This window comes from Oryx dammah, unplaced genomic scaffold, assembly GCF_014754425.2.
Source record: "Oryx dammah isolate SB20612 unplaced genomic scaffold, SCBI_Odam_1.1 HiC_scaffold_7, whole genome shotgun sequence".
Lineage (NCBI taxonomy): Eukaryota > Metazoa > Chordata > Mammalia > Artiodactyla > Bovidae > Oryx > Oryx dammah.
In genome coordinates, this window is record NW_024070191.1 from 34,308,795 (window position 1) to 34,334,268 (window position 25,474).

Here is a 25,474-nt window from a genome sequence, read left to right on the forward strand (position 1 = left end):
GCAGCTTACAAATAATTATCAGCAGAGGAGAACTAACTTCCCCCTCTTTGGGTAAGGACAGCTCTGTTGTAAACACTGTCTCATGCCCTATTGATCTCAGCACTCAAAATCAAAGTCCCAACCCCTCTGGTTGTTGAAATTGGTTATTGACAGGAAACGACATTGAAAATTCAACAAAAATTTCTATATTTTTAGCCTTCGAAGAAGTCCATGCCTTGACTTGGCTTTGGTTTTGTTGGCTTGTTTCTGAAGAGAACATCACCTTGGAATATTGAGCTACTTTACTAATTATAATTGCTATTGCTGAATAGTCACTAAGTTATGAAATTTCTCAGGCAAGAATACTGGAGTGTGTTGCCATTTCTTTTTTCAGGGGATCTTCCCAACCCAGGGATTGAATCCAAGTCACCTGTGTCTCCTGAGTTGGCAGGCAGATTCTTTACCACTGAGCCACCAGAGAAACCCAATAGTGAAGCTGAAGCTTCAGTACTTTGGCTGAAGGGAAGAGCCGACTCATTGGAAAAGACCGTGAAGCTAGGAAAGACTGAAGGCAAAAGGAGAAAGGGCAGCAGAGGGTGAGACGGTTAGACAGCAATGGAAACAAAACTGAGCAAACTCTGGGAGATACTGGAAAACATAGCAGCCTGGTGTGTGACTGAACAGCAACACATTTATTATAATTCCAGTAGATTCTCCATGCTTGGCATCTCTTGCAAAAATATCTTATTTATTATTGATTGTACTCCCACCCAGCTACTATCCTGAATGCAAGAACTGAATTCCAAGGTTTTTAAAGCAAATATATTCCAGCTCTGAAAATTAGATTGAACGTCCATTCAATCGCTTCACAAATAAATGAACATAACGGGGAAATGAATAATATGAAGGTTTTGTCTGGATGATTCATATTAATTGGGGAAAAAACTGCAGAAAAAGCAGTGGATATCACCATTTCAGGCTTCTTCTCAAAGGAAGTAGCACATTTAGAAATTACAACTAAATTGTGGTCAGTCAGATTTATTCTCTTAGACACTTGTATCTCATTTTGAACTGTCTGAAATATCAAAGTAAGTAATGACAACTTTTATATCCTTTAATTCCAGGTAATATAATGTCCTGAGGCTTGAAGTGTTCCCTAAACTCAAATTTAAGTACATTATGGGTGGGGGGGGAGCTTTTCATTAGTCTATAGTATGAACTCATGTGTCTTTAAATTTCATTTTAAGCATTTGTACTAATTGACAGGCTAGATCTCCCGGAAATGCTGAAAAAAAATCTACTAATGGGCAATCGCTTTATATGTCAGGGTAATCATTTGCATTTCTAAACCTTTCATCTCATTAGATATTGAATATTTCTCTTGCTATTTAACCATGGAGCAACATTTGACTGTCATTTTGCTGTTTATGACATTTGCCTAAAAAAAAAAAAAGGCATTTAACTAGTTGAGCCAAGAACAGAAGTCAGGTTATTTGCAACCTTTACTATTACAGTTATAACAATGCTTAAATAATGCTATTATTGTCATATTGCTCTTAAGTATTACTATAACAGTAATAGTAAAGGTTGCCAAAAAACCTTCTGTTCTTGGCTCTGCCAACCAATTATTCTGGGGGCTTTGGACAAGCCTGAGATTCAATTTTCTAAGCTATAAGATGGAAATGTGCGCCTCTGGCCCATTACAGGACTGCTGTGTGTATGAGATGGGATCCTTTCAAGGCATTTTAGTCGATAGCTGTGTCCTAGTCTCCTACAAGTCCCGCTTCAGTTATGCACGGCGGCATCACCATGACACCATCCTCTCCATCCTCACCATCATTGTCATGGTCAGGATCAGCATTGTAAGCAGCTGTCCAGGAAAATAGGACTGAAGGATTACTTACAAAACAAAGCATGTAAGTTTCACACTATATTAATTTCTTAGGGCTGGCCTCAAAAAGTAGTCAAAGCTGCTGCTGCTGCTGCTGCTGCTAGGTCACTTCAGTCGTGTCTGACTGTGTGTGACCCCAGAGATGGCAGCCCACCAGGCTTCCCTGTCCCTGGGATTCTCCAGGCAAGAACACTGGAGTGGGTTGCCATTTCCTTCTCCAATGCATGAAAGTGAAAGTGAAGTCCCTCAGTCGTGTCCAGTGACTTCAAATAACAGAAATGTATTCTCTTTAGAGAATGAAAGCTCTCGAAGATGGAAGTCTGAAATCAAGCTGTCAGCTCCCTGACATCTCTGGAGGAGAATCCCCCTGGCCTCTCCCAGAACATACCGGCTCCTGGTGGTCCTTGTCTTGGAAGGAAGCAAACTCCGATCTCTGAATCTATGTTCACATGGCCACCTTCTTCGCGTGTGCAAATCTCCCTTTCTATCCCTTCATAAAGACACCATAAGTCATTCTTATAAATCCAGAAAGATTTCACCTTGAGATTCTCAACTTTTACTTCTGTAAAGGTGCTATTTACAAGTGAGGTCGTATTGTGCAGTTCTGGGTGGACATAACTGGGGCAGGGGAGGGTCGTTGCCAGTTTCAATAAACGGTTAAGGCTGACTGGGGGCATGTTTCAGGAGGAATTTTAGGTCTGAATTCAGGTTTCATAAAAAAGAATACCAGGATCATGAGTAAAGCGCAGAAAGTGGAACCACATTTGTCTCATTCTTGTCGGCACTAATCGCTCATCTTTGAGGGAAGTGAGCCTGAAAGGTTTGTTGGCGCCCAGGGTCACTCAGCGGCAAAATTGCCCTAGAAATAAAACTCAGTGTTCTTTTCACTACACAACTGAATCATCTTTGCTCATCTCAACACTTCTTTAGAAATGATTGCTTAAAATATAAATATAAAACCTTGAAAATTACTGACACTTTAATACTTATGTTGACTTAGATTAGAACAGTTAAAAAACCATTTGGCTGATCTCTGTTTCTGGTCTGGTTGAGTAACTGGTCACACTAACCTTCCACCTGAAGACAAAATAAGAGCTGGATGCAATTTAAAGGAAAAAGCTTTTGAAAGCCTTGAAGAGCTGCTGTAGTTGATGTTGGTATACCTCAAGGAAAATAGTACTAGTAACAGAGAAGGACATTTCATGGTGGCAAGAGATGATTTTAGAAAAAGGTCCCATACAATAAGAAGGCATTAAAAATCCTAAATTTGTAAGCAGCTAATAATATATCTTTAAATATATAAAACTAAATACAAAAGATTAACAGGACACATAGGCTAATCCATACGTATAGTTGGAAGTTTTTAATTATGTCTGCTTCTCATGGATATAACAAATAGATTTTTAAAAAATCAGTGACCGTATACTAATTTGAACTGGATTAAGAAACTGCCTAATTGATAGCAAGGATCATTTACCCAACAGTAAATTCTTTTCAAGTAAACATAATACATGAGCAAAATTGACTGTATGCCTGGGGAACAAAGCACGTGCCTGTGTGCTAAGTCGTTTCAGTCCTGTTTGACTCTTTGCGACCCCATGGACTATATAGCCCACCAGGCTCCTCTATCCATGGGATTCTCCAGGCAAAAAAAACGGGAGTGGGTTGCCACGCCCTCCTTCAGAGAATCTTCCCGACCCAGGGATTGAACCTGCATCTCTTGAATCTCCTGCATTGGCAGGCAGGTTCTTCACCACTAGCACTGCTTGGAAAGCCCCAGGGAACAGACTAAGTCTATACAAACTTCAAGAGACTGAGGTCATTTAGAATATTTTCTCTGATCCTGGTAGAATCCAGATACAAACAAATTACAACAAATATAAATAGAAAAATCCTGTAAATATTTGATTTTAGACATAACACTTCTAATCAAACATGAATAAATCAGGAGAATTTCTAAACAAACATGAGTAAAAGGAGCAAAACAAAGTATATTGAAATAAGTAACAAAAAGCAAATATCACATATTAAAACTTTTGTAATACAAAAATTTGCTTTTAGAATGCAGCTAAAACAATCTGTTGAGGTACATTGAAAACCTTAAATTCTTATACTGCTGATGCTGCTGCTAAGTCGCTTCAGTCGTGTCCGACTCTGTGTGACCCCCATAGATGGCAGCCCACCAGGCTCCCCCCATCCCTGGGATTCTCTAGGCAAGAACACTGGAGTGGGTTGCCATTTCCTTTTCCAATGCATGAAAGTGAAAAGTGAAAGTAAAGTTCCTCAGTTGTGTCTGATTCTTAGCGACCCCGTGGACTCCAGCCTACCAGGCTCCTCCATCCATGGGATTTTCCAGGCAAGAGTACTGGAGTGGGGTGCCATTGCCTTCTCTGAAATTCTTATACTAGAAAAAGAAAAAACATTGAAAAATTGCTAACTTACACCCTTTTTCCCCCTAATTTTTATATTGACGTATATAGTCCATGGGGTCACAAAAGAGTCAGACACAACTTTAGTGACTAAACAATAACAGCAACAGTTAAATCACAATATTGTGTTAGCTTCAGGTGTATATAGCAAAGTGATTCAGTTTTATATAGTGAAGTCTCTCAGTCGTGTCCGACTCTTTGCGACCCTATGGACAGTAGCCAACCAGGCTCCTTTGTCCATGGGATTGTCCAGGCAAGAATACTAGAGTGGGTTGCCATTTCCTTCTCCAGGGGATCTTCCCGACCCCAGGATCGAACCCGGGTCTCCTGTAGTATAGGCAGATGCTTTACCGTCTGAACCACCAGGGAAGTCCTATATATATGTATATATACATCTTTTTTTCTTTTTCAGATTTTTTTTTATTATGGATCTGACACTTTTATATTAAGAAGCTAGAGAGGAAATGCAGATTAAACCTTAAAAGGTAGAAAAAAAGAAAATAATGTTTTAAAGGTGATAAAATAACTGCACATAAAGAAAATCAGCAAATCCCCAACATCTGATCATTAAAAGAAACTTAATAAAGAATGATAAACTTCTAACAAAAAGTTGAGCCAAAAAAGAGGAAGAAACAAATAAACAATGTCCAGAAAGAAAAAATATTCCACAGACATCAAAAATAAAATTAGGTGATAAAGTAAACAACTTTATACCAATATATTTTAAAATGTAAATAAAATGTACACATTCATTGCAAGACAGCTTATTTAAACTGGTGTAAGAAAAATACAAAATATGAACAGTACAGTAGGAAAAAAAAAAGCTACTTTTCTAATCAAAATATTCCCATAGTATAAATCCATCACCAGCTCATTGGAAAAGACCCTGATGCTGAAAAAGATTGAAGACAAAAGGAGAAGGGGTTGACAGAAGAGGAGATGGTTATATAGCATTACTAACTCACTGGAGAAGGAAATGGCAATCTACTCCAGTACTTTTGCCTGGAGAATCCCATGGACGGAGGAGCTTGGTGGGCTATAGTCCATGGGTCGCAAAGAGTCAGACACGACTGAGCGACTTCACTTATCACTTAACTCACTGGACATGAGTTTGAGCAAACTGCAGAAGATGGTGAAGGACAGGGAAGCCTGGCGTGCTGCAGTCCATGGGGTTGCAGAGAGTCAGATACAACTTAGCAACTGAACAGCAAAGCATAAATCTCTAGGCCTAGATGACTTCATCAATGAATTCTTAGTTTTTAAGATAAGAAACCAGAAGCTGTCTACTACAAACTAATTCAAGGATTAGAATAGAAGGAAAAGCTCTCAACTTGTTTAAGGAGACCCCCACACACTTGAAACCAAACCTAACAAGGATATTACAAGAAAGATATGGAGCAGTCTGTCTCATAAACCAAGACACACATAAACACACACCCAGGATACTCAGATTCAGCATAATGGCAGATTAACCAGACCAGCGGGGCGGAGCTGTGACAGTTGTTTTCTTCACATTTCCCTCATTTCACTCTTCAGAAGCACAGCAAGCTCGTACTTTTGTGGTTAAAAAGAAAAAAAGCAAACTCTTGTTTATTGAAAAGAAGGCAGCACAGGAGGCGATGTGCCCTTCTGAAGTCATGTGTGTTTATTAAATTACACTAGGGAGGAGATGCCCTTTTTCAAAATTCACCATGGGGCCTTCTACCGGCTCTCCCTGACATCCTGTGTCCCAAGCCTGTCTGCAGTGACTGAATGACATGAATTAATTAGAAGCGTGAGTCAGATGCTGCTGGGTCCAGTCCTGGTTCTGCCATTTGTCAGGTGTTGGCTGACTTACTTAGCTTCTCTGAGCCTTGGTTTTCTCAAATTAAATAATGGGTCAGTAATATGTATGTTCGGGCTTCCCTGGAAGCTTAGCTGGTAAAGAATCCACCTGCAATGCAGGAGACCCCAGTTTGATTCCTCGGTCTGGAAAATCCCCTGGAGAAGGGATAGGCTACCCACTCCAGTATTCTTGGGCTTCCCTGGTGGCTTAGGGGGTAAGGAATCTGCCTGCAATGCGGGAGACCTGGGTTTGATCCCTGGGTTGGGAAGATCCCCTGAAGGAGGGCATGGCAACCCACTCCAGTATTCTTGCCTGTAGAATTGCCATGGACAGAGGAGCCTGGCGGGCTACAGTCCATGGGATTGCAAAGAGTCAGACACGACTGAGTGACAAAGCACAGTATATATGTTGAGGTAGTTAAGGGGACAAAATAAGGTAATAGATGTGACTATGCCTGGCTCAAGTTCTATCACAAGAAGTTTTATAGGAACACAGAGAGAAGTAGACGTTTTCCTAAAACTGAGATGCTATCTACCTGCGTTGGTTATCTACATGATCCTTGTCACCTAAAGTCCTCATTGTCTACCTTTTTCTACCCACAAAGAGCAATAAATGTGCCCTAAATGATGATTGTTTCATGCTGCAGCTCCTCATAAGGTGTGTGCGTGTTGGTTAGAATGTTGGTTAGAATGCATACACTGTGATGATTAGAGATGCTGAAGAGATTATATTTTTGGTTGGCGGTGGCAGGTGGTATAGCAGCTGCTAATAATCAATGCAGGCGCTCAATAACCAATCATAGAAAATATTGCTTTTGAAGATTTCCCTTGATAAAAGCCCTGTAGGGGTGAATAAGAGTGAAGCAAGTCATGAAAGCAGCTTTGACTCACCCAACAGCACAACATGGAAGAAAAACTAGTCAGTAAGGGTCAGTCAGAAACTCTGGGCTTAAACTTCCCCACTGAAGCCAGACTCACTGTGATCTAAGCATTTTTTACAATATCTCTGCAAAGACATTTCCTTGCCTGGAATGCACCTTCCTCATATATCTGCTTGGAAAGTCATTACTTATCTTTTAAAATCACACGTTCACACAATTAGCAATGTCTTATTCTTGTTTAGTCATTAAGTCGTGGCTGACTCTGCAACCCCTTGGACTTTAGCCCGCCAGGCTCCTCTGTCCATTGGATTTCCCAGGAAAGAATACTGGAGTGGGTTGCCGTTTCCTCCTCCAAGGGCTCTTCCCAATCCAGGGATCAAACCCGTATCTCCTGCATGGTAAGCAGATTCTTTACCACTGAGTTACCTAGGAAACTCGTCAGAAATGTTCATGTAGCATTAGACATGTATCAAGTGCTGTGCTGGCCACTGAGTGATAATAGAAAACAAAATCAAATCCGGACTTCATTGTTAGGAACTCAGCCTCTGCATCGATGTCCCTGGAAATCTTTCCCTGTCCCTGGTCCTCAGAGCTTGGGGTGCCCACTTTATGGTAACAGTGAACAATCTATGTGTTTACATGACTGCTTCCCCAGCTTGGCAGAGAGTTCCCCAAGAGGAAGGCTTAAGTCCACTCAGCTTTTCTTCCCCAGGTCACACTCAGGGTCTGACACACGTGGGAGCTCCATCAACGTTTGTCCAATGAGTCATTCATCATTCATGAGGCCCTGATATAGTCAAATCTGTTTCAATGATTCTGCTCATGAATATGAGAGAAATGAAAACAATTATATTCAGGAAAATTGAGATATCCTTTGTTTTTTCCCTATTTTGTCAGATTTTTATTAACTACTTTAAAAATACCTAAAAGTATTGGTTTTGTAAAAAAGATGAGCAGTACATATACAGGGCAAACAATGCCTGGTTAGCCTTTTCTGGTATAAAATCATGAGAATCAGAGGGGGGTGTGGAATGAGCCTCCATTCAATTGAAAATAGCTATACATGTGAATGACTTAAAATTCCAGAGTTGTTAGTTTTCCAGACTCATCAACCATACTCTTCTAGAAACAGAAAGTGGTAAACGACATGCATAGAATCTGACTTCACAACAAGGAGGCCTGGTCCACCCCCAAAGTACTAAGAGAAATTATATTGTTTATTTTAGAACATTTAATATAGACTTAAAGATTCCTGGGAATTTCATACAAATGTGCTTACTGTCCTTGAAAAGAAGGAAAGAAATGGAAAAAAAAATTGTCATCACTGTATCCAAAAAAAAAAGGAAAAAGTCACTCTTCAAGCAATGTCAGGCAGGCTCTGTAGGCTTGAATGGCATAAATATCAAGGGAACCTTGGAGATTAGAGATGTAGTTTTCATCTACTTATTTTGCAATAAGTAAAGTGGTTAGCCTTCATTCATCATACTAAAGGTTACATAAAAAAGGACTGAAGCGTGAAAGCGTGGAAGTACCTACTTGGTCTGGTGTTTGGATCCTTTCAGATGGGCGTGATACTGTTCTATTGAGTTTAGGGAGACACTGCAGGTGGTGCATCGGTAATTGCGCCTCAGACCTGTGGATGACAGACACACAGACCTGGTTAGCTGCACCATCGTCACCAGCCACAGGAACGAATCCCCGAAACGCCGAATGTTCAGGGACAGACTATCTTGAACGTTCAGGGACAGACTATCTTTGAAGCCACCGGTAACATTTCAATCCCTCCTCCCAAGAACCCAGCCAGCCGGTTCCTTAGCAGAAGCTGACTGTGAATACGTTGGAAGCAGCCTGTCTCATTGCTGAATGACTGAAATGATTAGGACATGCTTCTTGGTGTAAACTGTTTCTGGATACTTTGTAACCCAAATAAAGAAGCATTCTACTTTTTCCTTAAGGCAGACAGATGTGGTAAGCTACTGTTTCTGCAATGAAATTTGAGACTCCAGAGAAAAATTCTTTCTCAATTCCTCTTCCATCTCTATTCCAGTCACAGAACCATAAATTCAACTTTTGATATCGTTCATGTCAACTCTTCTCCCAGGATCATCTTATCAAATGCAAATACCCAGGAGGAAGATTAATTCATCTATTTTTAAAGATTTTTTTTTTTTTTTACTGTGGATACTTTTAAAGTAAGTCTTCATTGAGTTTGTTACAATATCATTTCTGTTTTATGTTTTGGTTTTTTGACCCCAAGGCACGTGGGAGCTGAGCTCCATTACCAGGGATCAAACCTACATCCCCTGCAACGGAAGGTGAAGTTATAACCACTGGTCCTCCAGGGAAGCCCCAACTAACTTAAGTCTCATGAAAAATCACTTCCCACCAGGGAGTTGAAATCAAATTTAGTCCCTCATCTGTTTACTTATTTAGTTCAGGCAGCAATAGAGTGTCAGCTTTGGACCAGATATTAGGGATTCCAAGATAAATAAGATGCTCTTAGTTTTCATGAAGGTTAGTTCAAAAAAAAAAAAAACTTGACTGCCATTTGATATTGATTCATCTAGAGTCAAATGTATCAGAAATAAACTTCAGCCAAACATCCACCACAGCTCGTATTCCTTCTGCTACTGTGTCCCCATCAGAGTAGAGAGAAAAAGTAGCTTCAGCATCATGGCTGAGACCAGATTTTAAGTCTTGGCTCCAAGTATTCCTGGTTGTGTAATGTACGGGAAGTCACATAATTTCTTACTGGCTTTAGTTTTTTCATTTATGAGATGAAGACAAAACCATCCATATCACAAAGTTGTATAAGAATTAAGTGAATACACATACTCAAATGTCTTGTTAATTTTACTCCAAGATTCTCTCTTCCCATTGTCAAACCCAGAATATTCAACAGTTATAGCATTTTTCCTGATGAATGCATAGTATTTTCTTTCTAAGGGGCAATATCATTCTTATTTTCCTAAAAGAAAGTAATGCACAGAGCTGGAAGAACTTTGCAATCTATTACCTGAGTGACTTTACAAAAATTACTTGACTTCTCTGAAGTTCTGTTTTCTTTTAAGATTGTGAGGAGGACTGAGTAAGATAAGGTATAAAGCAGTGTCTGCTACACAACAAAAATAATCAACATAAACTAGTTATTATATGATTGCAAAGAGGTATTATAAAGGAATCTTGGTTTCCCAATGTCCTGGATGAAGTCCCAAGTTGAATTTCTAAGACACAGATGCTAGTTACACCACCATGACTAAAGTAGAGATAAGAGTCCCAGTTCAGGGCATTCAACGGAAGTGTTCAAGAACCAATTTCTAACTCAAACTGGCCACTCATCACCAGTCTGAAAAAAGAGACTGAGAAGAGAGAATTTATTAAAAGGAGCTCTCTCATACTATGAGTTTGACTTACCCTTGTCCATATCAGATGGAGGATTCCTTCTCTTTCAACTCACATCCCTGGGAAAAGGATTCAGTGGAACTACCTGGAGATCTTGAGAAATTCCTTCCTGAGTTTGAGTGTCCTGGACTGGACACCACCCTCAAGATCCAAAGAGCTAGAGACTGTGGCTGCTTAGCTGCCCTGATGGGGAAGTAAGAGAGGTGGAAGGAATGTACCTGGCATGTATTCTCAGAGCTCATTAGAGCAAAAGATGTAAGTGTCCCACAGACCACGTGTGTGCCATGTATGAACAGTTGAGGCAATGTGACCTCAGCAGAAGAATGCTATAGAGTTCAGCTGGACATCGAGGGCCTTAAAGTGACCCTAGAAGAGATACTTAGCTTAAGGCTAAGTATCAAGTAGCTTAAGGCTAAGTATCAAGTAATGCTGAGGTCTTGAAAAAGCCATAAAATCACCGCATGGGAAAGAGTCAAATGGCGTCTAGGCTAGCTTTGTCTGTGTATCTATCAAGTAAGCCTTTATCTCCCTTACCTTTCTAACCTGACACGCAGCATCCCTCAGCCCTGGAGGAACCTGAGCTGAAAGGAAGAAAAGCAAAATCCAAGGGCAGCGAAAAAGAGAGAAGCCTATTGCCTCCTTTTGCATGGCTAACAGGCAGCCCAAGCAGAACTGACCTAAGGGGGGAAGAAACTCACTTCTATTTAAAAATTATTCTTCTGTCCTGTGTGAACAAAGGATGTCACTTGCCATTTCAGTCAACAAAGGAGCCATCAGCCTCTGCAGCTGCTCCTGCTAGCTGTGCTGCCTAAGGGGATTCAGGATGGAGAGAAACAGGACATGGGCCCCTGGGAGTAAATGTGAGCATCAGAGGAAATGACTTCAGTGAGCCCAAGACTTTTGCATCTCCCCAGAGGCAGAAAAGCAGTAAAACCATTACCTTGAAATGTTTTGTTTTTCTTATTAGCAGTAATCTTCTGATGTTCGGATACATGTTTTCTTGTTTTTTCTCTCAGCAAAAACTCCTACATATCCTGGCTCCTCCCTTATTTTTTGGAACAGTCCCTCAGAGCTATCCTAGAGGCTGTATCTTGAGCTAAAGTCCTCCATAAATTCCACCGAATAAAGATAATGCTCAACCTTTCAGAAGACACTTGGATATATCAGCTAATGACATAGAGCTTCTATGTATCTAAGAATGAAAGTCAAGAACTCTTTACTAGTTAAAAGTGAGTGAAAATTCATGAAACTCACCCCGGTTTATACCCAAAGGGTAGGAAAAAAATTAACCCTCCAGAGATGGCATGAAAGGGCAGTGGATGGCAAAAATAAAGTTAGTTCTGATGATATCCAATGAGCCCTGCTTGTGGAATATTGTGGTGTCATCAGAATTGATCTTGTGTCCATTATGTGGCAAAGGGTAGAACTTCCTGTAGACTTTCAGATTCCTACAGTTCAATGCATGTTTCTAAGAAACCTATTTGACATGGCATGATAAGTTGATCTGGCCAGAGTATGAATTAAGTTGTTGTTTTGTTTTAGCTTCCAATACAGAATAATTGGACATTGACTTACTAATTATTCAATGAAGAATCAATTCAGTTATGAGAAAAGGAATGAGGCCACAGTATCTTCTTGAGAAGCAAAATCTAAGGGACTGAAAACTTTCCAGGCACAGACTGACAGATCAGAGATGAAAGAGATAATTCTTGTCTCTCTATTCCCATCTGGTCCCATCACTTCATGGGAAATAGATGGGGAAACAATAGAAACAGTGTCAGACTTTATTTTTGGGGGGTCCAAAATCACTGCAGGTGGTAACTGCAGCCATGAAATTAAAAGATGCTTACTCCTTGGAAGAAAAGTTATGACCAACCTAGATAGTATATTCAAAAGCAGAGACATTACTTTGCCAGCTAAGGTCCGTCTAGTCAAGGCTATGGTTTTTCCTGTGGTCATGTATGGATGTGAGAGTTGGACTGTGAAGAAGGCTGAGCACTGAAGAATTGATGCTTTTGAACTGTGGTGTTGGAGAAGACTCTTGAGAGTCCCTTGGACTGCAAGGAGATCCAACCAGTCCATTCTGAAGGAGATCAGCCCTGGGATTTCTTTGGAAGGAATGATGCTAAAGCTGAAACTCCAGTACTTTTGCCACCTCATGTGAAGAGTTGACTCATTGGAAAAGACTCTGATGCTGGCAGGGACTGGGGGCAGGAGGAGAAGGGGACGACTGAGGATGAGATGGCTGGATGGCATCACTGACTCAATGGACATGAGTCTGAGTGAACTCTGGGAGATGGTGATGGACAGAGAGGCCTGGCGTGCTGCGATTCATGGGGTCGCACAGAGTCGGACATGACTGAGCAACTGAACTGAACTGATTCCCTCAAGCAAAGACTCCTGGACATCCTAGAACATGCTCTGGTGATGGTGTTAAAATAAGGATCCCTAGGCACAGCATCTGAAGGTTCTGATGCTATAAAACTTGGATAGGGCCTGAGACTCTATAAGAAGTTTCACTTGTAACACTAACCTCCAATACACTACACACACATTTTAAAAAGTGTCATCCCATAGAGTCATACTTCTTCTGGTAGCTTGAATTTGTCAGAACAACATTGGGTCTTAAAGAAAAAGGTTATTCTATAATGAAGAGCTGTGGTTCCATGGTTTTTCCATCTCACAGGTGTTCATGATTCAGAAAGTTTACCACAGTCTCCAAACCCAGAGGCAGTAAGTTATCACAACCTGCATGTAAGTTGTTTGAATGCTTATCCAGGGCTGGTCTATCTCCTCTTTTATGCATGGAATCAAAATATAAAAGCTAGCTTCAGGCATTCCTGCCTCTAGAGTTCTCTATCAATCTTATCATAATAAATGGTAACCAGTGTTTATATGGGTCCTCTTCAGACTACAGACTCAACGATCTCCTCACAACGAATGGAGGTGGAGTGTGGCAAGAGGCATAAATATTTATGTTTTAAAATGGGCATTCTTAAGAGCACCAACAAATCTAAAAAATATTCTGATCTGTTGCTTTCCATTACAGTTCTCCAGCTCTGCAGCCAAACAGAAGCGTGGGCAGGAAATATTTGGCACTTTATTGCAATGCAAACTACAGGGAGCATAAACCAGAAAGGCAGTGCATAAACAAGAACAAAGGCAGATAAGGGGCAGAGGAGTCCTCCCCCACACATGACACAGTGTCCTTGGTGGGAACTTAGGGCTTTATTAATGTTCAGCTGAAATCCTAATTACTTTGGAATTATACAGCTCCTTTTTCCTCAGAGAAATGGAGAATCTTATTAAACAAAAATGCTAACTTTCTTATTCAATTCATTTTCAGTGCAATGCTATTTTATGTGTATACCCAAACCTCTGCAGATATAAAGGTTAATTTCTGCTGGATTGCCACTATGTGCTCTGAAATATTGTTGCCTGCAAGGACTGACAATCCAGTGGTAGCAGGAAGATACGTATGCCTGTGCTTAGTCACTCAGATGTGTTCGATTCCTTGCGATCCCGTGAACAGCAGTCCACCGGGCTCCCCTGTCCATGGGACTCTCCAGGCAAGAACACTTGAGTGGGTTGCCATTTCCTTCTCCAGAAGATATGTATACAAAACAGCAATAATACAAGGTCAATCACAAAAAGTTCTACAGTCAGAATGAAGTGGAATGTTAGGAGAACTAGAGAAGGAGATTGTTTCCAACTTAGAGAATCTGGAAAAGCTTCCTGAAGATGCTTCACTTATAAATTTATATTCCCTAGCACAGTGTGTAAAACGGATGGTCCTGGAGAGTTTAGCAGTGTGACTACTCAATGTGTCTTTTCTGTTCTAGCAAAGCTAGACTTTGGAGGCCCCTATAACTTCAGTTGCATTCCTTCTACATTAGGGAAACATCCTTGTGCCTTTATTATGATGCCAGATATTTTGCCAAATGCTAAGAATATAAGAGAATATGGAGTAAATTTTCATATGGAGCTATTCACATAGAAAGACAAAAAGCAAGGAAACAAATACAACATTGTGGAAATATTACAGAGGATGTAATAGGAAAATGAGAGAGTCACAGAAAAGAAGGCTGGTTTTGGATAGTATGGTTAACAGAGATCTCTGAGTATCAAGAAATGAAACTGGAGAGATAAGAATTAGCCTGTGAAGTGAGGAACCGTTTAAAGAGTTGCCCAGGGAGAGTAGAGGGCAAACAGCAAACAGAGGACCAGGAGTGAAATGGGCTTGAATAGTCTCAGGAACAAAAAGTGGTGAAAGAAACTAAATAAAACAACTGTCAACTTAGAATTCCATATCCAGCAGAAATAGCCTTCAAACTTTCAAGTGGAATAAGGGCACTTTCAATAAATGAAATAAAAGAGAATGGTCTGCCAAGAGACTTGCACTAGAGAAATGCTTATAAAGTTCTTCAGTTGGAAGGCAAATGACATCAGATGCAAACTCATATCCACAGGAAAAAATGAAGAACACCGTAAATGATTAATATATTGGTTTTTTTTATTGCTCCTTTTGTTTAAAGATCACGATTTAAAGCAAAACCTATAACACTATGTTTGTATTGTGCTGTTTATTCTGTATACAGGTGTAAAAATATTGAGTTGTAACATATTATGAAAAACTCAACCTTTTTGACCAACCCAATATGTGACAAGAATGAGTAAGAGTAAGCAGTATTAATGAAAGCTCATTATATTTTATATTAAATATAATTAACAATTAAGAAATAATAAATTTACCAATATTAACTTAAATATAGACAGTGGTCATTTATGAATGCACAGTAATCCCCTAGAAATAAATACAAAGATATAAAGCTTAGGAGAATCTAGAGAAAATAAATCGGGATGATTAAAAAGTATATGATTAACTCAGAAGTGAAAGTGCCTATATTAAAATCAGACAAAACAGACTTCAATACAAAAAAGGATTTCCAAAGATAAAGATGTTTTGTAATAATAAAGGGAGAAACTCATTAGGAGAACCTAACAGTTCTAAATGCAATTTAACTAATAAAACATAAAGATACACGAGGTAAGAACTGATTGAACTACAGGCAGAAAGAGACACCATAACTGTAAAAGACTTAACGCTCCAATCTCAGTAGCTGACAGTACAGTAAGATAAAACAATTAGTAGATTTTAAAAGATCTAAATGAAACTATCAACTATATTGTACTATAGTTTATAGAATGCTACACTCAACAACTGGAGATTACACAATATTTTCAAGTGTACAGCAAGTAAACTAAGTTAGGGAATATGCTAAGCCATTGACAATTCTTACTAATTAGAAATAATTACATTTTGTACTGTGATTTCTTTGACTACCATTGAAATCAATAAGGATAAAAAAATATTATTTAGAAAAAGACCTAAAATACTTCTAAATAACCTATTATCATCATAAGGAAAAAAATCCAAAGAGAAATCAGAAGATATTTTGACAAGTGTAATCAGTTTTTAAAGGAAAATACACGGCTTTGTGTTAGAAAGAATGAAAGGCTTAAACTCAATGGTCAAAGTTTAAATGCTATGAAACTAGAAAATGATAAGAAAATTAAAACAAAATCAATCAAATAGAAGGAAAGAAATAATATACCAGTCAATTAAATATAACACAAACTACCAAAAACAAACAAACAAACAAAAAAAAGGCAAAAAATCTGTTATTTGAAAGGATTAAGCAAGTATTACCATTAGCAAGCTTGATGAATGTTTTTTAAAAAGACAACATAAAAATTACTAAAATAAAAGAATTATTTTTAGTACAAAAGATACAGACAATTTTAAAAGGGTAATAAGAAAATATTATGAACAATTTTATGCCAATAATAAACATAATAATGGACAAAAGCCATGAACACAACAGAAGGAGAGTCCAGAACTAGACCTAGACCCAAAGAATCAATTGATTTGTTTTCACTTTCATTAAGATATAACTGACATGCAGCTCTGTGTAAATTTAAGGTATACACAATAATGACGTGACATACATATATTGCTAAATGACTACCACAATGAGTTTAGTCAACTTCCATTACCTCACATAGATTCAGAAAAAGAAAAAAAAAAGTCCTAGTTATGAAAATTTTTAGGATCTACTCTTAGCAGCTTTCAAACATACAGCAGAGTTAAACTGTAGTCATTGTGTTGTTCATTACATCCCCATTATCTAAAAGCTGGAATTTTGTATCTTTTGATAACTTTCACTGATTTTCAACAAAGGTATCAAGGCAATTCCATGGGAGAAATGAAACGTTTTTGAGCAAATGGTGCTGGAATAATTGAATAAGTGCAGGAAATAAAAAAAAAAAAGAACACAATCTCTACATCAGAGTACACATTAAAATTAAGACTGATTATAGACTTAAATATAAAGGTAAAGCTATAAAGCTTCTAGAAAAATACAGGGGATTATTTTTGTGAACTTGGCATAGGCATGGATTTCTTCAGAAATAAAATACAGCAAATATTTCTTTTTAAAAGATGAATTGGATTTTACAAAAAAATCAAAAGCTTTTGCTTAAAAAAGACACATCAAGAAAACCAAGTAAGCCACATCCTGGGAAAAATTAATTGCAATTCATATATCTGATTCAGGACTTCTGTCTAGAATATATAATTAACTCCTACAAATCAATAATAAAAAGACAAACAATTCAACTTTTTCAAACGACAAACTATTTGATCAGATATCCCATAAAAGAAGATATAAAAATGATCAATAAGCAAATGAAAAGGTGCTCAGCATCATTTGTCAACAGGAAATGAAAAGTAAAAGAACAATTCAAAATTGTCTCATAACTATTATAAGTGCTAGCATCAAACAAAGCAATAAACATCAAATAAAACAATACCAAATGTAAATAATCACATGAAACAGCCGAAATCCACATACAGAAGAATGTAAAATGGAAATGTTTTCAATTTTTTGTAAACTTAAACTTACTCTGTGACTCAGAAATCCTACTAGACATTTACCCCAAAGGAACAAAAACTTAGTATACAAAGAGACTTGTGCAAAAATGTTTATAGCAGCTTTATACATCATAGACAAAATTCAAAATGATCTAAATGTTCAACACAGAATTGATAAGCAAATCATAATGTATTTATACAATGAAATAATAGCTGAAAACTAGAAGAAACTACTGATTTATGAACAACATAAATTAGAATAAAAAACAACATATAGGTAAAGAAGTCAGATAGAAAAGAGAACATACTGTGTGATTTCATCCATATAAATTTCAAGAACAGCACAGCTATTCTGTAATGTTAGAATTCAGAGCAGTGCTGCCTTCTGGGGGTAGGGATTGACTGGGAGGGGACATGAGAGTTTTCCAAAGTAACATAATGGTTCTATATCTTAGGATGGTAGTTACAGGGCATATTCATTTACCAGAAGTCATCAGATTATATACCTAAGACCTGTATATTTCACTTTGTTAAAAAATAAAGTTGGATGGTCATGGTTCCACAAAGAAATCTCAGCAAACTTTTTGAGACTTCAGTTTATTCTCATTTACTCTCTACAAATTCCATTGTTTTGCATTCCTAGGAAGTAAACTTTATATTCCTACTTATGCTTTAATAAGCTTGGATCACTCACATACATTTTTGATTATGTTCTATATTATAATGCTTATGAAAGCTAGAACCATTTCAAAAGATAATTAATAAAGTAAAAGTGAAAAGAAAAGGTCTTTGGTTTGGAATGGTTCCCTTCTTCTCTGACTCTTAAATATTCATGAATCAAACTGTCTTGTAAATGGATGCATAATCTTCTGGTAACTAATACTTATGTATGTCATATATTAGCACTGTTGTGTTCATTTATTCTTGGCAACACTCTACAAGCAGGCACGGCTGTTATCCTGTTTTAACAGATGAGGAAACCGAGGTGGAGCAACTTAGTGACCTTCATAGAGCCACGTGGAGACACAGCTGGGTTTGAACCTATCCATTCTGCTCAGGCTGCTCCTCCCACTACGCATGTAGCCTCCTGGGACAGACAACTGGGAATAATAGATTCACAGAACTATGGAAGGTTCTTTAGAGTTCAACTGGTCCAGTAGTTCCCACACGGGCCACTAGAGAATCAGGTGGGAGCTATTAACAACACAAACCCCAGGCCTTACCCCAGACGACTATAAGTCAGAAAATCTAGAGTGAGACCTGGAAGTCTGCATTTTGTAGAGCTTCAGAAGGTGCCAGTTTTAGAGAAACCATTGGTCTAGTCCAAAACCCCATGGGTGTCACATAAGAGTTTTCCAAGCAGAACTGTTCATGTCCACTTGCATTTGGAAGCTCTCCTGTTTCAAATAACCCACTTGTCAGAATTCTGCTTTGTGCACAAGTTTATTCTCATCTCCTGAAAACAATCACATCCACTAAGGTTCTGTTTACCAGGTTGAATGTCCATTGATACTTTGACCATGTTCTTCATTAAAATATAATTTCAAGTTCCCCTTATCATGTCTATTACCTTATGAATGAAATTTCCTGTTTGTTGATAACATTTTTAAACCATGACCCTTAAACTCAAGTCCAAGACCCTCATGTGTCTGCATCAATACAAAACAGAGCAGGGCTGTCACAGCTCTTGTGCACCATTAATTCTATCAATACCTTTAAAGCTTTAAGTATGTGTGTGTGTCTGGCAACCCTGACCCACTGTAATCTATACTCATACTGAACCTGCTAGCAATCAATTCTAAGTCTTTTCCACATGGATTTCTGCTAAGCCAAATCTTCATTTCCTGTACTCCTATACTTGATGACTTGGATGTTTCTGTTTATCCCCGTTAAGTTCGATCTCAGTGAACTCTGCTTATTCCTTTAGGGAATCTAGCAGCAAATGCAACCTGGCTCATGTATCCATTCTGATTGGCAGCAGCAATGCTGTGAAGAGACTATGAGCTCTCACTCCAGATGACCACCATCTAGTAGCCAGTCTGTCACTGGCTTGGTGTGCTTGGCCTGTCGGTGAGATTCCAGCTCCAGCATGTCAACATATATAGAAAAGTCATGGCAAGGAACATTCTGGTAAACAGGGCTTCATCTACATCTAGGTGTTGGTTAAAGCTGTGAGTGAGTGAGTGAAGTTGCTCAGTCATTTCCGACTCTGTGCGATCCCATGGCCATAGCCCTCCAGGCTCCCACATCCATGGAATTTTCCAGGCAAGAGTACTGGAGGGGTTGCCATTTCCTTCTCCAAGTTACAGCTGTAGGGCTGGTCAGATCATCCATGAAGACAGTGTAGGTGAAGAGAGAGAGTGGTGGAGCAGTTAGTACCCCTTTATATTAGAGATACTCACCTTGACACGTGGGGTGGAGCCAGACTCACAAGCATCTCTGGTTCCGCCTTCCAGGTTACTGAACCCCAGGACAGATGTGGATTTGGGGACCTGGTATAAAGCCCCAGCCTGTCTTGCGTGTCGCCCACATCATTAAGGCTAGAGCCTACTTGACTTGGATGGGCTGAATGACCCCCAGTCGCCCTATGGGTTCCAGCTCTCCCTCACAAGTACAGTTTGTCTTTGCTCTCCCTGGTGCTCATGGCCATCTTTCCTTTCTGATTGCCAGAGCTACTGACTTCGGGCCTAACACTAGACGTGGAAGAAAAAGCGTTACCAACACTGCCTCACCAGCTGCCGTCATTCTCATAGCACCTCCTTTTGTGTCAGTCATGGTGGTTGTACCCCTCCGATCAGACCCCAGCTGATAGAGGTGATATCGAGGAACTAGGGAGAAGAACGCTTTGCTAAAAGGTCATTATTCTCATGTTTAATCCTCAAAAGCACTTTATGAACATTATTAGCCCATTTTCCAGATGAGAAAACCCTACTTCAAAGACATGAAATCCATAGAACTAGCAAGTGGACAAGACCTGAATCTACCTACTTCCGAATTCAAAGCTATTGACCTTAATGACGACACTAGGGCTTTTAAAAGAAATAAAGAGAAAGAAGAAAAGCAGGAGAACCCTGATTTCAAAAATAAAAACTCTTAATGTGAAACATATTAATACATAAGATTGACAAAGCACAGCTACTCGAGTTGAAATGGGGGTTAGAGGTTTCAAATAACAGTCAGACCATCAAACTCCAAGCGTAGTGCTTAGGGTACTCCAATAAGGTGCCTTGAGCTTGGTGGAAAAGAGTTTGAAAATCACTGCATTTTATCATGCTACTCATCACAAGGATAACATGAGGACTGCTGCCGTATCCAAACTTAGACTTGCACTGTGGGATATCTCTTCCTTGTGAACGTCAGTTAAGGAAACTTCCTAGGATCAGGGCTGGCTGCAGACCCAAATAAAGAAGATTCATATTACTCCATGCTAGAATCATTATGATGTACAGAATGCTTAAACACTTAACCTTCTGAATTCAGCCCACTGCTTGCAGGCGCAGACTGCAGGATATCTAACAGTCAATTAAACAAAGAACACACATTTTCTAAAACAATTCTTTATTTAAATAGTATAAATGTGAAGCCTTGAAAATGGAATCAAGAAGCAAAAAGCTTTAACATCTTCAAAAGCTCTTGGCAAACAAACAAAATCTAAAGCTATGGACTAAATGTATTCCCCATAATTAAAAGACAATTTTTAGCCATGTTGGATGCCTGACCCAAGAAAGGACTGGAAAATTGTCACCCTACTGTGATGATTCAGAAGTAACAGAGTAGTTCATTCTAAGTACTTAAAGAGCTACTTGATCAGAAGGTTTAACTGTATTCTATCTGGTAGAGGACTGAGGATACTTTTCTTTTCCTGAGGCCATGTGGCATGTGGGATCTTAGTTCCCTAACCAGGGATTGAGCCATGCTCCCTGCACTAGGAGTGCAGAGTCTTAACCACCGGATTGCTGGGAAAGACCCATCACATTTTCATACTTTGAGCAAATCAGCACCCAGACAGCCTTGATTTTTGCCTTGGAGGGGATCGCAATGCAGGAGCCTCAGGAGACATGGCTTCAATCCATGGGTCAGGAAGATCCCCTGGAGAAGGGAGTGGCAACCCATTCCAGTATTCTTGCCTGGAGAATCCCACGGACAGAGGAGCCTGGCGGGCTACAGTCCATCGAGTTGCAAGAAGTCGGACATGACTGAAGCAACTTAGCATACACACACTCACTAGAAAATGACAAGCAACCCAAAGAATTGAACTGATTTTTGATTCTGTGATTTGAACTAAATGTTAAGAAAAGAGAAGCAAGTAAACCTACTCTGAAGTCATCTACTATTTGAACGATACTCAGGATATCTATAATCATATGTTATAAACCAACATATGGGTGAAATACCCTCTTCTTGGCTTGGATGTTGATGTGATGTAAATGGGAATGTATAGAAGATGAAAGGTGTTTTTTACTTTGGGTCCCATGGCTATGCCATAGATCTTACCTTATACAGGCAACTAATAACATAGCAGGGCTGTAGGTTTTTCATGTAGAATGTTCTCATAAAATGTGTTTTCTTTTTTCCTACAATACAGTTTTTGATCCCAGATTGCTTCATCCTTAAATAAACTGTACCCCTAAGGTGAAGTTGTGGATTAACGACATCAAGGGTACTAAGGGGTTACGTTAAGCTCAAATGGGTTAAATTAAACTCATGAGGGCTGTTAGAAAGCATGTAAAGGGAAGAAGATGAGTGCCTTTTCCCTTCTCTCTCTGCCCTGTGTCTTCCAGGCCATCTCTCATTTGTGCCTGAGAACTAGGGAATCACAGGTCATGTGATCTCCCTGAAGAATTTTCCTGATAGAGCCACAGCTATTAAAGAATCACGTCCCTAGCTCCTTAGCTGCATCAGCTGAGGACACAGTGACTGTCAACTCTTTTGTCATGGGCTAGAGGTCCGAATGCAGCCCTGGTGACCCTTGCTTTAGAGCTGTCCTGACTAACAGGTGAACCAAAAAGCCCCAGGAAGCAGGAGGAAAACTGGTGGTCATTTTCAAGAGACTTCATCCAAGAAGGATTCAAAGGGGAAATATGAATGAAGAAAAAGTCCTAATTGTCAGCGTCTTCCTTGAATCACGTTATAAATGAGATCATTCTCTCTCCCTGTTTCTCTCTCACTATCGTTCACACCCAAGTCGGCTGTTGGGTGCTTGAATGTTATCTTTGGTGTCCTTCTGGTTCTTGTTAATCCCTCTTGCCTGCCTGTAGACATCTATCTCAGATGACTGGGTCTTTATCTTGCCTTCAGCAGACAGCCTGCCAAACCCCTTGTTAAGTCACGGCTGTGCAGTATTAGCTCTTTAATAGGGATGTTTGACATTAAAAAGCTTTCAACATTTGAAGAAAAACAATGTGAAAGGTGAAATTTCAGGCCTGACCAGACAGGTAAGAGACCTTATGAAGACAGTGGGCTTCCAATCTCGGAAGCCACCTGAATGTGCGCCCTGCCTTCCTCCGGACCGGCCTGACACAGACACCCTGACACACGTGGCCCCATTGTGCCTTGAATAAGTGACTTTTCTCTGCAACATGTCACAAGAGATCTCCCTGTTTAATACCACCGTCACAGGAGCCTCACCCACTTACAGAAACACATCGATCTTATTCGATTCACAATGTAATAGAGAATAGCAAAACGTACAATTTACTGATAAAGGTTGATTTTAACATTGCAAAAAAAAATCTAGAAAATGACTGAGGCTTCATAATTCTCAAATATAACTGGACCTGTGAATATGGGAAAGAATGAAGTACAGATCATTTTCAAGAGGAGGAAAGTTCATTCAGGTTTTTCTGTAAGATGGTATAGAAAGACCCAATGAACTTTTTGGCCAACCCAATATATATTTTTCCCTCTTTCAATTTAAGCTTGTTATTTAATGTTTAGGTGTCTCTATTTCCTGATCTATAAAAGGAAGATAATAATTTTAACTACTCAGAAAGTTTCTATGAAAATTAAAAATGTTAGTGTAGGTGAACAACTTAGAAAAGAACCAAACAGCTCAATAAATGTAAACTATCATTGCTATTTTTAACCACAATGATTCTTTTCTTTGAACAAGAATAAAGGCCTAAATCATGAGAGTGAGACTTCATAGTAATTTAATATTCTAGAAAGAGTTCTCTTTCATATAGCATCCTGAGGCATATTTAAATTATTCTGGCAAGCTGCCTTCTCTACAGATGCTATTTATACACATCTTTTTTTTTTGACAGGTCAAATGCTTCTTTATATACTAATCATCCTATATAGTTGCTCGGCATAAAGTTGAATGGAAAATTATCTCTATTCTTCATTTTTAAAAAAATTTTTTGAAAATATGGAAGATATGACATTACATGAACTATTTCCTAGGAAGCTGTTGATAGTGGATCTCAATATATTTTGCCTGGCTTTGTTCTTAAATTGAGTGATTGAGGCTATTGAATAGATAATTAATCAAGTTCATAAATTAGAATAAAAGGAAAATACAGAAGAGTATATTGGAAGTCATGTAATTGCATCTTTTTTTTCTTAAGGCATGCACTCAAGGAACCATCTGAAGACCTGTTTTTAGTCTTCCACTAATAGCCTTTGTTAACAATATTCTTTGTTCTCTTGGGCCCTTATAAACACTGAGCAGGGAACAGCTCTGGTGAGAGCAGCAATTCTACTCCAAATGCTCAAACTGACTTCCCAGGAGACTTTGATGTACCTGAATAGAATATATATACAAATAAATAAGTATATAAATGGATCTTCTTCTTATTATATTATATATATTATTTGGGTGGCCAAAAAGTTCATTCAAGTTTTTCATATTACAGAAAAACCCAAATGAACTTTTTTATTTACCCAATATATTATATTAGACTGAACTATATTGTATTATACTTTATAGATCTGCATTTGTGAATTCACCTACCATTAAAATTTATTTGATGATGATTTGTAGTCATTCGTGGGACAGCCCACATGCACATTCTGGGATGAGGTTGGACAGGCTGTCAACCTGTCTCCTAGCTTCAGCTCTCACTGAGATGACCAGAGGGTGGAGATGGGGGGAGCCACCAGTGTACGGCAAGAAGTTCTAGCTTTGGGACCTGTTGACGGGATTCGAATTTCAACTCTAGTCCCTTTTGCTGGGCATGCTGCTTATCACTTCTAAACCTCATTTTCCCTTTGTTAATAAAAGGAAAATAGGCTTTCCTTATTTAAGTTGTTTATTAAGATTATAATCTACTTGAGATGAACCATAGTCAGCTCTCAGTCTTGTTTTTGCTGACTGTATAGAGCTTCTCCATCTTTGGCTGCAAAGGATATCATCAATCTGATTTCAGTATTGACCATCTGGTGATGTCCATGTGTAGAGTCTTCTCTTGTGTTGTTGGAAGAGGGTGTTTGCTATGACCAATGCGTTCTCTTGGCAAAACTCTCTTAGCCTTTGCCCTGCTTCATTCAGTACTCCAAGGCCAAATCTGCCTGTTACTCCAGGTATCTCTTGACTTCCTACTTTTTGCATTCCAGTCCCCTATAATGAAGAGGACATCTTTTTTTGGATGTTACTTCTAGAAGGTCTAGTGGGTCTTCATAGAAACATTCAACTTCAGCTTCTTCAGCATTACTGGTCGGGGAATAGACTTGGATTACTGTGATATTGAATGGTGTGCCTTGGAAACGAACAGAGATCACTCTGTCGTTTTTGAGACTGCATCAGGTACTGCATTTTGGACTCTTGGCTATGATGGGCTTGATGGCTACTCCATTTCTTCTAAGGGATTCTTGCCCACAGTAGTAGATATAATGGTCATCTGAGTTAAATTTGCCTGTTCCTGTCCATTTTAGTTCGCTGATTCTTAAAGTGTCGATTTTCACTCTTGCCATCTCCTGTTGGACCACTTCCAATTTGCCTTGATTCATGCACCGAACATTCCAGGTTCCTATGCAACATTGGTCTTTACAGCATCAGATTTTACTTCCATCACCCGTCACATCACAACTGGGTGGTGTTTTTACTTTGGCTCCATCTCTTCATCCTTTCTGGTGTTATTTCTCCACTCTTCTCCAGTAGCATATTGGGCACCTACCAACCTGGGGAGTTCAT

At 39.1% G+C, this 25,474-nt stretch overlaps 1 protein-coding gene across 2 annotated transcripts in view; it reads right to left on the reverse strand.

The window, feature by feature from the left end:
• The window catches only part of ZMAT4 (zinc finger matrin-type 4), a 288,438-nt gene that overhangs the window by 46,763 nt on the left and 216,201 nt on the right, over nucleotides 1-25,474 (reverse strand). For both annotated transcript variants that reach the window (XM_040243115.1, XM_040243114.1), the window contains exon 5: nucleotides 8,541-8,637. In XM_040243115.1, coding sequence (XP_040099049.1) covers nucleotides 8,541-8,637 — 97 coding nt within the window. The remainder of the gene's footprint in view (nucleotides 1-8,540; nucleotides 8,638-25,474) is intronic.